The sequence below is a fragment of the Acomys minous genome, assembly GCF_964271855.1.
Source record: "Acomys minous genome assembly, chromosome: 14".
Taxonomy (NCBI): Eukaryota; Metazoa; Chordata; class Mammalia; order Rodentia; family Muridae; genus Acomys; species Acomys minous.
The window spans coordinates 14,661,283-14,677,722 of record NC_140496.1 but is presented as its reverse complement, the minus strand read 5'-3'; the positions used below and the strand labels follow the sequence as shown (position 1 = coordinate 14,677,722).

General features: G+C 42.4%; 1 protein-coding gene across 3 annotated transcripts in view; it reads right to left on the bottom strand.

Annotated features, from left to right (window-relative positions):
• ADAMTS18 (ADAM metallopeptidase with thrombospondin type 1 motif 18) overlaps window positions 1-16,440 on the bottom strand; it is a 139,920-nt gene that overhangs the window by 24,301 nt on the left and 99,179 nt on the right. For all 3 annotated transcript variants that reach the window (XM_084757318.1, XM_084757319.1, XM_084757320.1), the window contains 4 exons: window positions 14,012-14,184; window positions 11,867-11,997; window positions 10,573-10,696; window positions 9,707-9,951 (listed from right to left, as the gene is read on the bottom strand). In XM_084757318.1, coding sequence (XP_084613444.1) covers window positions 9,707-9,951; window positions 10,573-10,696; window positions 11,867-11,997; window positions 14,012-14,184 — 673 coding nt within the window. The remainder of the gene's footprint in view (window positions 1-9,706; window positions 9,952-10,572; window positions 10,697-11,866; window positions 11,998-14,011; window positions 14,185-16,440) is intronic.

Genomic DNA, 16,440 nt, shown 5'->3' with positions numbered 1-16,440 from the left:
GGCCACTGCGTAGACCTGTGGGGAGTGACATCCACCTGTTGTAAATGGTGAATCCAGATAGTGCCAAGGATGTGGAGAGAGGGAAAATATATAATAGAGACTGTGTTTCAAAACGGGACTGGCTCACGACTTTGTGATCAAGTGAAAGTCTGTTTTCCATTTAGTTTAAACTCTGAGTTGCCTATGAAGACATCCTGTAAAATTTTGACATGTAAAAATAACCAGAAGCAGAAGGTACTTTTATTTGGTGTCAGGCCATGTACTCATTTCTCAGGGTTAACTGACAGCAATCAATTACTCCTGGGATCGTATTACTGTTCCTTCTATTATAAAAAGCACAGAGATATGTGGAACAATCTGGTGAACCCGCAATGCTGAGGAAGGAAAATCATTCCCCTCACTGCAGTGAGCCTTCTGTGATCTCATTGGTCAACGGCGTCTTATATGTGGGTCAGTCATAGTCACCCTGGGGAAGACAAGCACATGACTCCTCAAGAGCATTTCAGGAATCAAAGTGTGTGAGGGGGGCTAGAGTGATGGCTCCGTGTTTAGGGAGTGGCTGCTGGCCATCTGGGCTTGGTGGGGCGTGCCTTCAACCTCAGCACTCTGGGGAGAGGTAGGTGGATTACTATGAATTGAAGCCAGACCGGCTCCAAGCCAGCAAGCGCTACAAAGAAGACTGGCATGTTGGTCATCCTTAATAACCTGTAACTCTTGTTCCAGAGGATCTGATACCCTATTCTGGCCTTCTCAGGTACCTACACTTATATGCACATACTTACACACAGACACATACATATACATAATTTTTAAAAAATAAAGTACATGAATTTAAATGTTATTCACTGTAGTTAACTTTACACCATATGGTTCCAAGGCTGGTCTAAGATGATCAAATATCATGGTGATAACATATGCTTCAGAATTTGGAGGAGAGTGAAGAAGGGTGTTAGAAGCAACAAAACAAAACAAACAAAACAAGAAACCCACAAGTCTTATCACATGATGGCATTTGCTCCATAAATTTTTCTTCTCGTATTCTAGAATGTTCTAGATACTATGTTGGTGGTGGAAACTTACAAAGAGAAATGAAATAAGTCACCATGTGATAAGGTGGGGTTTCAGGTATTGAAAGAACATCCTGGACAAACTGGGACCTAGGAAATCAAAGTGACTCATTTGACGTCACACAGGAATCGTTAAGCCTGATCACCAAGTACTTCTACAGCCATGTTGTGTCATGCCTGTGAAGCTTTCCAAAGGTGTAGGATCCATGTAGCAAAGATCTGTTCCTTACGATTTTTCCAGCCAATGGTCTCTGAGGGAGAGGGTCACTCAGCTTTCAGTATGAGCCCACTGGCAGGTTGCTCATGTCCCACTGGATGGCCCCATGCTTGTGTACATATGGGTGGCACTACTTGGACTCAGGGAATTATAAATAAAGGAAAAAAAAAACATGGGATGTGAAGTTGTAATGGAGACAGAGTGGGGGTGCTGGGGCAAGTTGGAGGGATTATGTAAAAATATGGGTATATATGATGAAATTGTATTCTAGAAATATGTGGAATTTTTTGAAGAATAAATAGAAAGTATTACTTTTAAAAGATTTAAATCCACAGTGGGTTATAATGCAAAAAACAAAACAAAACAAACAAACAAACAAACAAAAACAAACAGACTGACACTAAGGTTGGAGGGAAGGACAGTTTTCAATGTGCAGCCCATGGGGAGCAGAAGGGAATTTTTGGGGGGTGGGGAATAGGATGAAGATACATTCTATATGTGTTAGTGATGGTCAAAAAATAAATAAAATATAAAAGACTTGAGATCATAAAAGTTGGACAATATAATTTGCATTTTAATCTCTGGTGCATCTTCAGTATTTAAGATAGACCTGGGTGCTCACAGGTGCTTAATGTTTTTAAAAATCAGATATTGAGAAGGAATAAAGAGGAACAAGTCATTTTGATGTTAGTCATGGGAACAAATGCATCCCAAGGTGGTTGAAAAATGCTAGAATCTTGGCAGCTATAAGTAAGAAAGAAAAGAGGGGCATCAGCTTCACTGTGATGCCCTTGAGTGTCTGCCTGTCTGTCTGGCAAACACCTTTCTGCTGAATTTTACACTGTAACAAGAACTGAGAAACAGGCAAAGACTTTGAGTGGCCAGGAAAGGCATTTGTTCACAGACGTCTCTCTGTGGACGCAACAGCGTTTTCCTTTTTGGGACGTTCTCACATTCTTATTTCAGCATCCCACAGGACTGTAAAACATATTCAACATTTTTATATTGGAGTGAACATATTTTTGGCTCCCAGGGTATTCATTATGGTTCAACTCGTCACTGTATAGAAAGGAAAGTGAACTTTACTTAACTTTCTTTAAAGAGTAATGCCATGGATCACTTGGACATTAAGATAAAGTCTACTTTGGGGAAAATATAATTTATCACTTATCATAACTTCCCTCCCTCCCTCTCTCTCTCTCTCTCTCTCTCTCTCTCTTGCTCTCTCTCTCTCTCTCTCTCTCACTCTCTCGCTCTCTCTGCGTGTGTATGTGCATGAGTGTGCATGCTCGCATGCTTGTGTGTAAGTACGTGTGTGTATGTGTGTGTATGTGAGTATGTGTGTGCACACATGTGCATGAATGTATGTATGTGAGTATGTGTATGTACACGTGTGTGCTGTGCATTTGTGTGGGTCTGTGATGCCGGAGGCATGACGCACATGTGGAGGTCAGAGAATAACTAACTGGTGTTGGTCCTTGCCTTCCATCTTGTTTGAGACAGTCTCTTATGTGCCCTTGCACACAGCAAGGTGGCTGGTCTATGAACTTTCAGGGACTCTTCTGCCTCTGCCTCCCATCTGCTGGAGAAGCCCCTGGGGGGTCCAGACACTCACTGTCACACTCAGCTTCGTGGATGTTCAGGTGAACTGAACTTAGGTCCTTACATAAACAATTTAACCACTGAGCCTTTCCTCAGCCTGACTTAATATAATTTTAAATTAAAAAAAAAAAAAGAACCTTAGGCTATCAACTTTGGAGAGAATTAAGTGTAATTAAAACCAACCAGAAGTTTGGGGCTGGAGAGATGGTTCAGGTGTTTAGAGCACTGGCTGTTCTTTCAGAGATTCTAAGTTCAATTCCCAGCACCCACGGTGGCTTACACTCATTTATAATGGGATCTGATGCCCTCTTTTGGCATGCAGAGAGAACATTCAGACACATGAAATGCATAAATCAGTAAATCTTTAAAAAAAATCAAAGAGATTCATGTGATGATGCTCTCTAGAACAATAAAACCCAAATAACCCAGATTCTTTAAACAGATCAAACAAATACATTAGGTTGTCAGATTTAATTTTAAGCTTTATACATATTCATAAAATGAATCCATACCTGCTTTAAAAATTAAAATGTGTCTACTTGGTCATGGAAGTGTCCATGGAGATAGTTTGCCTGTCAGGTTATATTTCTAGCCGATTATGCTAAGCCTCATTGAATAGAATCCCAAGGGAAGGCTTTAGAAATAAACAGCAAGAAAATGCCATTTTACTTTATGACGGGGACTCTAGAATTCTGTAATGGCTACAAATGTTACACGGGAGGTTGTGTTGTCTCTATGTGGGGTAATCCTTACTATGGGGCAGGTACGGTGCTCACTGGGGAAAGGCGCATGCCACCAAACCTGACAACCTGAGTTCAATCCTCAGAACCCACACGGTGGAAGGAGAGAACTCACTCCTGGAAGCTGTCCTCTCACTTCCATACATGCATTGTGGTATGCATGCTCTCAAACACACACACACACACGCACACGCACACGCACACGCACACACACACGCACACTTTAAAAATTCTTTTAAGAACAAGATACAGATTCATCTGAACAATACAGCACATATTTATACGACTTTACTCAGATCTACTGTAGTCAACCCTGTCCTGATAGGTGGCTGGTGCTGTTTACAGAGCCATCTGCATTTGGGAACACACAGATGGATTAATCTGATCAGTTTAAGGGACCTCCATCCTCATTTCTTGAAATTTACTTTTGAAGGACTGGAAAGATGGCTTAGGTCTTAGGAGCATTGGCTACTCTTGCAGAGGACATGGGTTCGATCCTCAGCATCCACATGGTGGCTCACAACCACCTGTAACACCAGTTTCAGAGGATCTGATGCCCTCTTCTGGCCTCTACAGGTACCAGGCATGCATATGGTGCACAGACATACATGCAGATAAAACATTCATATTCATAAAAATAAATCTTAAACAAATATCTATTTAGACAATGGTTAATCTCTTTCCACTGAAGAAACCAAGTGGTTGGTAGATTTTGTCAGGGTTAAAACATGCAACCGAATGAGCTCTGGAGCTGTGGTGAGATTACACACACACACACTCAATAGGCTCATCTGAGGCTTGTGTGATGCTTAGCAACAGCGCATCGAAGGTCTGCTTAATTTGGTCAGCGCACACTCAGGCTTTACAGAGAAAAGGAAGGCTCAACACAGTCGCTCCACTCTCCCTACCTGCCATTTCTCATCTTATTTCTCTGTTGTGGATTTTCTGCCGAGCAGAACTGTTTAAGAGAGAAGCTTCAATTATGAAAAGAACTGTGAAAAACTGGGAAGGTTTGATGTTTATCAACTAAACTGCAGAGGGAAACGAAATTAAAAAAAATTGTTTGCAAGTCTTGAAGTAGTAAGAAGATCATTTCTCATCACGGGTGACTCATGCTAGCTCCTGGCTGCCCATAGTAGAAGCCGTAAGAGCCATTTAGCTTGGCTTCCTCCTTTTCTTTTGTTTTCAGTCACATTTGGCCTGTGAAAACTTGCTGAGTGATAAATCAATGGCCTTTTGGAGCAGCCAGAGAAGCCGTAGTTCAAGGTGGTATACCTTACATTAGCTTTGGCTTGTGACTGAGCCAGTTTCCACCAGTTTTTAAGCTGGCCCTGGTTATGCTTCTGAAATGTTGTACAATTATGTGAAGCAGTGTCCTCAGCCTTGATGAATATAAAGGTAAAATACAGTGTTGGAGATCTTCTAGACTTTGGCACTGCCAAATGTTCCACCAAAATATAGTCCTTTCTATGACATCATGGTTATTGGAGGAGAAGCTACAATCACTAATTTACTAAATCAGCATAATCTCTAATGGCAGTCTATAAACATTTGCCTTTATAAACCCAGGTAAATGTAATCTCTTTGTGAGAGACACAGAGCATTATGGAAAAATCAGAACCAATCACAATGCAAGGTTGTGAAGCCCAATTCCAGTGATACATCTACAAAACACTACTGCACCTAAACATCGTGGAAGGGGGGTGGAAGGATTGTAAGAGCAGGGGATTAGGGAAATTTCTATAAGTTCGTGTCTCCTAGTAATGTCATAAGCTACACCTATAAATCGCCACCGACATGACTGCCCAAATGTGAACTTATCAAGGATGGCACCAATGGATATGCCAAGGCAGATGGAGAACAGCTCATGAGGCCTCAACCCTATGCAAAGAACTATATAAGCAACTGAAAGGTGGAAGTGGGAAAGGTGGTTTCCCCAGGGAAGGAGATACCAATCGGTTATCCAGTGCCAAACAGCCCTGAAAACATATTCGGGTGGCATTATACAGACTGAACTGATTATATTTAGGAACATAAATGCCTGTAATAACAATTAGTGAAAAAAGAGGCCATGAATTTGAAAGAGAGTTAATGGGTATATGGGAGGGTTTGGAGGGAGGAAAGGGAAGGGTTAAGGATTGAAATTAAACTGTAATATCAAAAATTTAAAAATAAATAACATTATAATATATGCACAGCACAAATCTGACTCAGAGGGTTCTTTAAAAAGCGAGAACCCCAAATTTAGAGCGTGGGGAGTAGGGTTGATCTGGAAGGGGCTAAGGCGAGGAAGTGAGAGTGAATTCAATCAAAACGCATTGCATGAAATTCACAAAGACTTAATGATTTTTGAAAAGAATTTTAAAAGATGAGCATATCCATTTCATGAATATGTGTCTTAGTTTGCTTCCTGTTGCTGTGATAAGCGCCATGATCGAAACAACTTGAAGAAGAAAGAGTTTGTTTCATTTTGCAGGTTACAGTCCATTATCAAAACAACAACAACATCATCATCATCATCATCAACAACAACAACAACAACAAAACCAAGGCAGGAGTTCAAGGAAGAAGCCGCAGACATCACAAAGGAACAGGGGTAGCTGGCTTGTTCACTCTGGCTTCCTCAGCTACCCTTCTTATATAATTCTGGATGGGACCACTTCTCTAGGAGTGGTACCACCCACTGCAGGCTGTGCCCTTCTATATTAATCCTTAATTAAAGTGATGCCCCACAGATATGCCCACCTGAGGATCTGATGAAGGCAATTTCTCAAGTGAGGTATGCCAACTCGAGTTGATAAAAGCCTAACTATGTCAGCATGCAAATTTATTTTCATCTTTAATAATCAGTGAAAGTATGTATATAGCCAAAAGATATTATAAAATAAAATTATGATTTATTATCTGTAAATGTGTAACTTGCATGCCTATTTATACACCTATGTATCTAGGGTGTATCTAGAGAAATTAAAAATTTCTCAGGTAAAACTGGATCAAAAGCACAAAATGCTTAAGAACCAACCCCCTTGCATAGATGACAGAAGGCCAACTCATGGCCAAGTTCTATGGCCAACCTTATAAACTCAAATATCCACTAATGCTAGAAGTCTCTGAAAACAGATTTATAAAATCCACAATTTTACAAGAAGTCACATGATATTAAGGCATTGTTCCATTGTGCTTTATTGCTATGTGATCTGGGAGATGGAACTGGCCTCTGGCCACCAGTTTGCTCATTGTGGTGTGACATTTAAGGTTGGCGTCTTAAAAGATGTGTGTGTGCCGTATATGCAAAGGCAAAAAAGCAGTGATGTGGGCACCAGATTTATCTCAGATAATTCTTACAAGAGCTGCAACAGCAAGCAGGGTCTACCTGTTCTACAAGTGTGGACATTAAAGGGCAGAGAAAGCAAGAAAGTTGCCCCCCTCCCCAGTTACACTAGCTAGCCAAGCTTGCACTCGTAACCTTCAGATCAGTTGCAGATGGTTAGTTTTGATCAATTGTCTTTCTAGTTCCACTAGTAAATGTTTAAGGCTTCACCCAGCAGATTCCATGTGGGTTGAAGGTTAGTACTGATTGCCGACTGACAGGACCCAGAATTACCTGGGGAGGGAATCTGAACGCGGGGCTGTCTAGATCAAGTGTTCCCATGGCAGACTCTTCTTAATGGAGTTCACCAACATGAGAAGATCCAGCCTGCTAAGCAGTACCATTCTTTACGTCTGGGCCCTGAACCGTTTGGAGAGTAGAGAACATGGGTCGTTTTGCTCTTAATTTTATTCTTCACTTTATCCTTTCTCTGATCCTGCATGTGATGTGACTAAATGTCCTCAGTTCCTGTCTTGACTTCTCCACAACCATGGATAATGGCATCATGGAATAAACCCTCCTCCCCCAAGTTGCTATTTGTCACCATGTTTTATCACAGTAACAGAAATGGGTCCAGGGCATGTGGAGAGTGAACCTTGAGTCTGTCCCATTGTGGCTCAGAATGTCTCCAGAAAAGACAAACAGACCTTGATGTGTGTGTGAAATGCTGTGATTCTGAGCTCCAAACAGATAGCATGGTATTAAAACCATGGAACTGACAAGCAAGCGGCATTCTCTCATTGCCTACAGAGACCAAGGGAATATTTGGGAAGGATAGTCTTCTCCAAGATGATGGGATTTTGAGTGTGGGATTCATGTACAGATACTAAATATCTTAAAATCCACAGGAAAACACACCAACTTGGAACAATCGGAGAAAGACTAGCCAAGATGCCATCTCTATTGTCACTAAGGAAGTCTCTACTTTTCTGTCTGGGCAGGTTCAGAGCAAAAGCACATGACAGGATTTCAGAGTGTCAACAGAAGGGCATTTATACATAAAACCCTGTGACAACTTTGGGTCAAGGTCTAGCTGTACACACACCTTTTGGGCCAGCTCCTCAGTGCTGTCAATTGCAGTTCAACAGTGCCTTTGTGAGACATAGTCTTTGGCTATTCCTAAGAGGCAGCTGATCAGAGAAAGCTGGCACCTCCACCCTCTGGTTTGTTAACCTACATCAAGGTATCACTTCAGAGGTTTTCAGAATCTGGGACACATTCATTCAAATAGTGCTTTGGGTGTTTTAATGCACAGCCCACTGCCCGTTTGTAGCCATTTCAATACTAATGATGCATCTTAAATAGTAAGAGGCTAACATGGAAGTTCCTCTCCATCCCTAGCCTCACATCAAGGTTATCATCAAGACATTTATAGTAGTAAAAACACCCTCAAGAGGCTCAAAGAAGAAGCAAAGGTTCTTTCTCAATACTGTCTGCTCCCTTGAAGTCTACAAGCCCAGCTATCTCTAGAACCTTCCCTTCCACTTTCTACCTAAATTTCTGATACAAGCAGGTCCACTTCCTTCCTGCTCACACCCTCAATTTCAATTTTTTTTTTTTTAGCACTTCTTACCTGGAATTAAAAGTTCCAGTTTCCTTTGTCTATCAGTTCTTGTTTCCACAAAGCTGCCAGAGTGAGTTTTTTTTTTTTAACACGCCCACTTCAGTAAGACCTGGACACTGACTGAGCATGGGGTATAACGTCACCTGTGCTCTGGAGCTCTATAACACCCACTCACACCCCAGGACAACTTCTCAGTCTGAACCATTAAGCTAATCCTTAACTATTTTCTGTCTCGAAGTCCCCGCACACTTCACCTGGCTGCTCCTTCAATTATTCCAGTTGATGGCTCTTCTACCAACCCTCCATCCAGACAGAGCCTCTGTTTTCTTCCTTCAGATTCATTTTCCTTGATATGTTAGTATAGTGCTGCTCCACAGCTCTGTACTTTCTACTATGCTATGTTTCTTTCCCAGAATGCTGGTTTTTTTTTTCCTTTTCCTTTCTACTGTTTTATTGCCAGGTATATACCTCTATCCAGTCTACAGCCAAGTGAGGAACCAAGTAGATACTCAGGGTGGGAACTTAATAGTATTTTCACTTTCCAGCCTTCTATAGTTCTGGAAAAATCTAACAGTCCATTAGGGAAAAGTCATGTAAATTCACCTAGAATAACCCATCAAGCATGCCATCCAAACTCCCACATGGGGCAAGAAAAATCCATGCTCACTGCTTCTGCCATGGAGCCATCAGAAACTGCACATTCACATGTCTTGTTGTTTAATCTCTGGGGAAGCTACAACCTACAAAAGTATGACCAAATGCCCGCTGACACTCAAGGTCAGCATTTTCTCTACAAAAAAGCCTCCTCCTGGGCCAGCGGATCAATGTTGGGAATAGCTACAGTGGATTCTCCAAATGGCAGACACAACATGGAATCATCTGATGAATATTAATTTTGCATTCCTGGGCACTCCTAGGCAAGCGCCCAGAAAGAAGACTGCTATTTAAGTAGAAAACCCTTTTGGAAGCACATCAGATAGACATCTCTAGTTCCTTAAGACAGAGTTGCTAATTGCCCTTCCCTCCTTGCACTCAGAGAGGTTTCCTGTCAGGAAATGAGCTCACTAGGAGCCCCCTGAATTTACTCAAGTGGTAGCCATTGCTGTCAATGCCCCAGGGGAGCCCTGGCCTCAGAATCAAGCTTACTTCAAAGACCAGCGTCTCATTTGTAGGTCCTGGTGCATACAGGCGTTCCGGGCGGTTAAAGGAACGCTGGTACTCAAACGTGGTCCCTGCGAAGGTGAAGTCTCCAGGCCAGTCGATGCTCCAGCCCCCTGTGAGGTAATACTTTTGACTGAGGCTTCGGACAGCAAGATAGCTGGAAGAAAGCTGCAGCTCCTGGATCTCAATGCTTCGGGCCCCGGCTGGGATGGTGACCACAGGATAATACTCTAAATGGGCAAAGAAGAGTATTCCCAAGGTTAACATAGCAGATTAGAGAATGGTGACTAGACACGCCCAGGATGTATAGATGTATAGTGCCCGTTATGGTGGAGCCTTTGAGAATATTCAGGCCTCTTTTATGGAGTAAAATGGTCAATAATTTCATTTTCTGTTTTTGAGATTTATATTCTCTCTCTCTCTCTCTCTCTCTCTCTCTCTCTCTCTCTCTCTCTCCGCCCCCTCCCGTGTGTGTGTGTGTATGTGTGTGTGTGTGTGTGTGTGTGTGTGTGTGTGTGTGTGTGCATTTGTGTATACCCATGTGCCACAGCACACATGGGAAAGTCAGAGGAAACCTTTTAAGAATCAGTTCTCCCCTTACACCTTGGGTCCCGAGGACGGAACTCAAATTGTCAGGCTTGGTGGCAAGCGCCTCTCTCTGTCGAGTCACTTTGTGGCCCTATTCCACATACTTCTGAGGTACAAAGCATAGATAAGCTACACAGCCACTGACCCTAAGGATCTTGCTATGTGTCAGATAAGCCAAGATAAAATTAGCTCAGTCCCCTCCCCATTCAGAGGCAGAAGTGTGGCACTGGGAGTGGTGACAAGGGAACAGCGGCAGCTCTTACCGTTGGCTTTGTGCTGACTGAGGTACAGGCCTTTATAGAACTTGCAAGTTGAGTTATCGCCTTTGCAAACACCACATGCATCTGAAACTGCCTTAGATCCCAGTTCATGATCACATCCCACTGGCTGTGATGGAAAAAAAAAAAAAAAGGAGGGAAGAAATCAGAGATGAGCAAAGCCAGTGGTGAAGACTAACTGACGTGAGGGATGGTGAAAGCCAAGAGCCGTAAGTCAGACTGGGGTTCAAAGATTTCCTCTGGTATTCCTTGTTAAAAAAACCTTTACTTATTCCTCAAAAAATTTCATCCATGCATACAATGTATTTTGATCACATATATTTCTCTCGCCTCTAATTCTCCTGGAAGTCCCCTGTTCATCTTCCTCCTGGCTTCGTGGTTTCTTTACTTTGCATATTATTATTGTTTTAGCCCATGGATTCTAAAGAGTGATGATCATATGCACACAAGTGTGAGCTCAACCACTGTGACATGGGCAGTGTCTACTGGTGGCTGACTTTCCTGTAAGAAAAGTGACTCTGCATGCAGATGCACAGGTGATCAAATTGCACACTTGATATAAGATTTAGATTCCACCTCTGTCATTCTAAGACTCTAAAAATAAAGAGTCCTGGACTATTACCCGACCTCCAGGCCAACTATATGGATGAGGCATACAAATGCTGAGCAGTATACATTCAGTCTCCCTCCATGTACATATATACATACACACACAAACGCACACAGGCATGTACCCATACATGTGCACACATATGTAAAGCACATACATGTACAGATGGAAAACTACCCATATGCTTACAAATAAGCACAAACATACATGTACACACAAACAAACATAACCATATATAAACACACACACACAAACACACACACACACACACATATCCTGCAAAAGGATGGAATTCTCATAATAAAGTTTAATTGCAAGAGAAACTGAGAACCCAAAGAGAAATACTGAACAGAGAGGACAGTTCTGTTCCTGTTGCACTCCTGAGGTCCTAGCACAGGTGTACATGCTTTGTAAGCAGGCCCTGAGACACCACCATCATTTCCAGCTTTAGTTTTGATAGCAATGCAAGGGTGGCTGTAACCAGTACTCCATTCTTTATCCTGGGAAGTGTCTGGGAAATAAAATGAAGGGGTCTTGCAAAAATCAGAGAGGGCCAGATGCTCTGTCCATCTTCCCTGTGTGTACTGTAGGGACTCTCTCAACCATCTTGGTAGCACCCAAGGAGACACAAACCCGACTGCACACCCTGGGGCAGAAATGTCCTCTTACTTCACAAATCCCATCGATGCAGACATCGTTTCGGTGTGGGGAACAAGGCGTCCCATCTTTCACCTTGCCGGACATGGCGAAAAAGAACTCGAAGTTCTCAGCCTTGCAGTAGAGTTTACATCGGTCCTCCTCTAGAAGCAGAGGGATGAGAGAGGGATATGGCCAGGATTAGCTTGTGTACAAACCAGTGTGGCCACCAGACAGGGCAGCTAACCAACTTGGAAAGCTATTGTGAGCAAAACAGACAGTGTTCTATATAATTTTGTTTGTGAGCACGCCCACGTGAGTGTTCGTAACTATCCTTCAAGAGACACAAACTCAGTTGAAGAGCCCATACAAAGTCAATTAAACATTGATACGAAAGAACTGTGGGCCGCGTTTTGTTTTGTTTGAGAGAGATTCTCTCTGTGCAGCTCTGGCTAGCCTAAAAGTGCCTATGCAGACCAGGCTGGCCTCGAACTCACAGTCCTCAGCCTACCTCTGCCTCTCAAGTACTGAGATGAAAGGCATGTGTCACTAAGACTGGCGTGATACCTAAAATTCTGTATTCGTAATCTTTAGGAACCATCCTCAAGCACAGGAATGCTGGGTTGTGCAGCCAGCCTCCCTGGACTGCTATGGTCTGATGATTTGGTTTAGGACTAGATCCCCATAGTTACTTATACAGCCTCCAAAAAGGTAAACATTGACACAGTAGGAAAACAAAAAACATGTGGTCAATACTGTTTATGAAAGATACCAAATTGAAATGTCATGAGTAGAAAGAGCAAATAAGCTCATTCTAAAGGCTAAAGAAGTGTTTTTAGTTGACCATTAAACCCCTGGGAAATTTCTTGTATCATAGAAAAAAAAGTATAGTTATAGAGTTCTTGTTATCTGGAAGGAGTGAGCAAGCCAATTCCTGCGATAGAGACAGCTGTCCTTGGCCAGCAACTCCAGATGACGTTTCTCACATGGGACCTTCTGTAGGCGACACTGAGCGATAGCCCTAACAACAGTTTCACACAGATGTGTAAACAGTTCACAAACAGTCCTGTTTCATGAAACCCTTCAATAGAAGGCAAAGGGAAAACTTAAATGTGAGACAAAATCTATTACTGTGGTCAAAGTATATACATGTGTGGGAGGATAGCACGTTTTTCTCTTAACTATAATATTTTTATTTTTCAAATAACAACTGTATTTAATACTTTCTAATTTCTATAAATGAGATTAAGGAGTTGGTGTGTGTGTGTGTGTGTGTGTGTGTGTGTGTGTGTGTGTTTCCCTTCTGTATCAGTCTCAGAAATTGAAAAAGCTTCAACAAAAGCTTGGTTTTTGCTTTTTTGTTTGTTTGTTTTGCTTTTTTTCTAGTATAGATTTCCAGGCATGAATTTGCCTTTTAAAGACAGAATAAAGGTTCCCACACACCTATGGGCACTTGCAAAGCCTCCAAATCCATACAATGGAAAAAATATAGCATCTTTAACAAATGATGCTGGTCTAACTGGATGGCTATATGTAGAAAAATGCAAATAGACCCATATTTATCACCCTGCACAAAAATCCAAGTGGGTTAAAGACCTCAACTTAAAACCTGACATACTAAATCGTTTAGAAGAAAACATGGCGAAGAACCTTGAACTCATTAGCACAGGAGACAAATTCCTAAACAGAACAGCAGCAGCTCAGGCCCTAAGATCAACCATTAATAAATGGGACCTGATGAAACTGAAAAGCTTCTGTAAGGCATAGGACACTGTCAAAAGATCAAAATGACAGCCTACAGACTGGGAGAAGATCCTCACCAAACTTACATGCGACAAAGGGCTAATATCCAAAATATATATAAAAAAAAAAACCTCAAGAAACTAAACAGTACTAAACCAAATAATGCAATTAAAAAAAAAAACGGAGTACAGATCTAAATAGAGAATTCTCAACAAAGGGCTATCATATGGCAGAGAAACACTTAAAGAAATGCTCAACAATGACAACTGTGTAAAGCAACAACTATGAGAGCTGGTAAAGCACTGAACCAGGACAAGTCTTGGGAATAGAAAATAAACATGAAAACTCTTTCACAAGGGCAGAGATCTTTTCCCGTGCTGTGAATGTATATATTATCTACAGAGAGCCATTGGAGTGTCATGGTGACCGGATTACCTTCGACTTTTGTGTAGGGTTTCCAACGGTACAGCCATCCCCGGAAGGGCTTCTTGTTGTACTCTGCGCACTGCTGGGCGCGGAAATCCAAGCTATTCTCATTACAAGGGTTAATGTTGCACAGCTTGTAGATACGGCTGGAGCCTGGACAGAACCTGCCACCATACTGAGGCCTAAAAGCAAGAATTCAAGAACTTTAGCACTCAACACTCCACTCTCACTCGCAGGCAATAACCCAAGAAGGAACAATTGAGGGGAGCATCAATGTGCTGTGGGCAGTTATATCTAATTTATTATACAATTGGAAATACACGCCCTGAAATTTGCCTGGTTCCTTCCTGCTACTGTGCAGACATAATTAATCAGCCACAGAGCTCCTTTAATGTCATTTTCATCATACTTGAAGGCAGATGCTGCTACATTAAGTTATAAGTGGCACATAAAATCAAACTCATTTCAACGAGGCTCTGATTGTATAGTGTGGGACAAGGTCCCCTTCTGTCACAGACCTAGGGGAGGGGAATAGGATGAAAGAGGGAGGGAGGGGGAATGGGAAGATACAAGTGAGGGGATAACAATTGAGATGTAATCTGAGTAAATTACTTAAATAGAAAAAGAAAAAGAAAATGGCCTGCCTTGAAAACACACATCTGAGAAGCATTATACAGTCAGAACAAGTTAAACGGACAAATGTGTGGGAGGGGTGGAGACAGAGAGAGCACAAGAAGAGGCATACGGGAAGCTTTGGAGGGAGGAAAGGGGAGGGACGAATGTTGTCATTACACTATAATCTCAAAATGAAGAAGAGCATTCACTAGGAAGGAGGGTCTGGAGGAGGGAAAAGGGCCACATAACTATGTTATAGTCTCAAAAGCAAAAGGAGTACATTTTAAAAAAATTATCGAAAAGAAAATCAAACTCATTTCATATCTCTGATCTAATTTTTGTATTCTGCAACTTTCTTTAACAATTGATGACAGAAGTATTCTTGGTACTTCATGTGTCAGGGATTCTGGAAGCACAGATATATTCTCCGCAATAGTTATGTGTCACACACACACACACACACACACACACACACACACACACACACACACACACACACACACACACCCCGTCTGCACTGGTACCAAAAGGCTTCAGGTACAGATACAGGAGAATTCATGTCTCCAAGTTCTCTGCCCTCATCTCATTATATCGTAAACGCCCTTCTGCACTCCCCATGCACCTGCCACCATGAAGGTCGTGGTATGCGAAAGCCGGAATGGAAGGTCTCATGTGCCACATTCTCCAGGACAGGTCTGTCAGCCTGGAGCTAGCACTCGGGGTGTTTAACTCCAGCTGAATCTGCACTCTAAAGGGAGACACTGCCTCGTTGTCACCAGCATGACCAATTTTTTTTTTTTTAAATTTTGGTAGCCTGCTGCTTTCCTGTTGCCAAGCAGAAGTGGAGAATGATACCCCGAGCTGAGAATCTAATGAGAATATAAACAATAGAAAACTCTTAACATCTTAGTGGGGAAGTTCAGGCTGGCAAAAGCCAGGAAGAGGCCTAAAGGCAAGGGGGAGCTGCACTGTAAAATAGTACTGCTCACCCAAGCGCTAACCACTCAGCAACCCCTTTTGCTCTCCCGACCCACAGCTTTCTCTGGAGCTAAAACTCAACTGTGGACCACTTCATATAAAATCTACTACCAGCAGGTAACATGAAAGGAGACTCGAGGTTAATAAATTGCTGTGCTTAAAATTCTTTGTCTCCGTGGGGACAGGCACGCACGCTATAGAATATCTCTGAATTCTATACCACAGCGTCCTCCAGCACGTCCCCCTGAGATCCTATGGATGAATTTCACAGACACATAAAGAGTCTCATGGCCAAAATGAAAAAAATTTTTTATGCCTTTTCAAAACATTGTGGAGCAAATGGCTAAACGTGCAGTCGCACGGCACCCCATCAGATCCCCCAGACTTCTCACATGATCATCCGCTAGGCGGTTAGCAACCCTTAGGTTATGTTATCACAGCCGCAACGCTCTTTACAAGGCATGTGAAGGCAAATTTCCAGCTTCAGGCTTTCTCCGAGCTTTTAAACACAGGCTGCATTTGGACTGCTTGTATCAGGCTAATGAGTGACCATCATAGTGTGTACCCTTCCAACCTACACGGCCGCTTTCTACACTTCAGACAGACGAGTGACAGAAGGGCAGGTGGGGCACGGGCAGCATTGTCAATGATGGTTTCACAGCTCAGGGGGACAGCCCTGTCTCACACTCTCTTCCTTGTTCCCTAGGATTGCACTGATCTGAGCAAGACGAGTACTAGGCAAACCACGTGGGAACAGAGAAAGAGCCAGTAAGCAGAGTGGTTAGGGAGCCAGTCTTTAACAGTGAGGCAGCTGGACATTTAATTCCTTGCAGCTTCAAAACCTG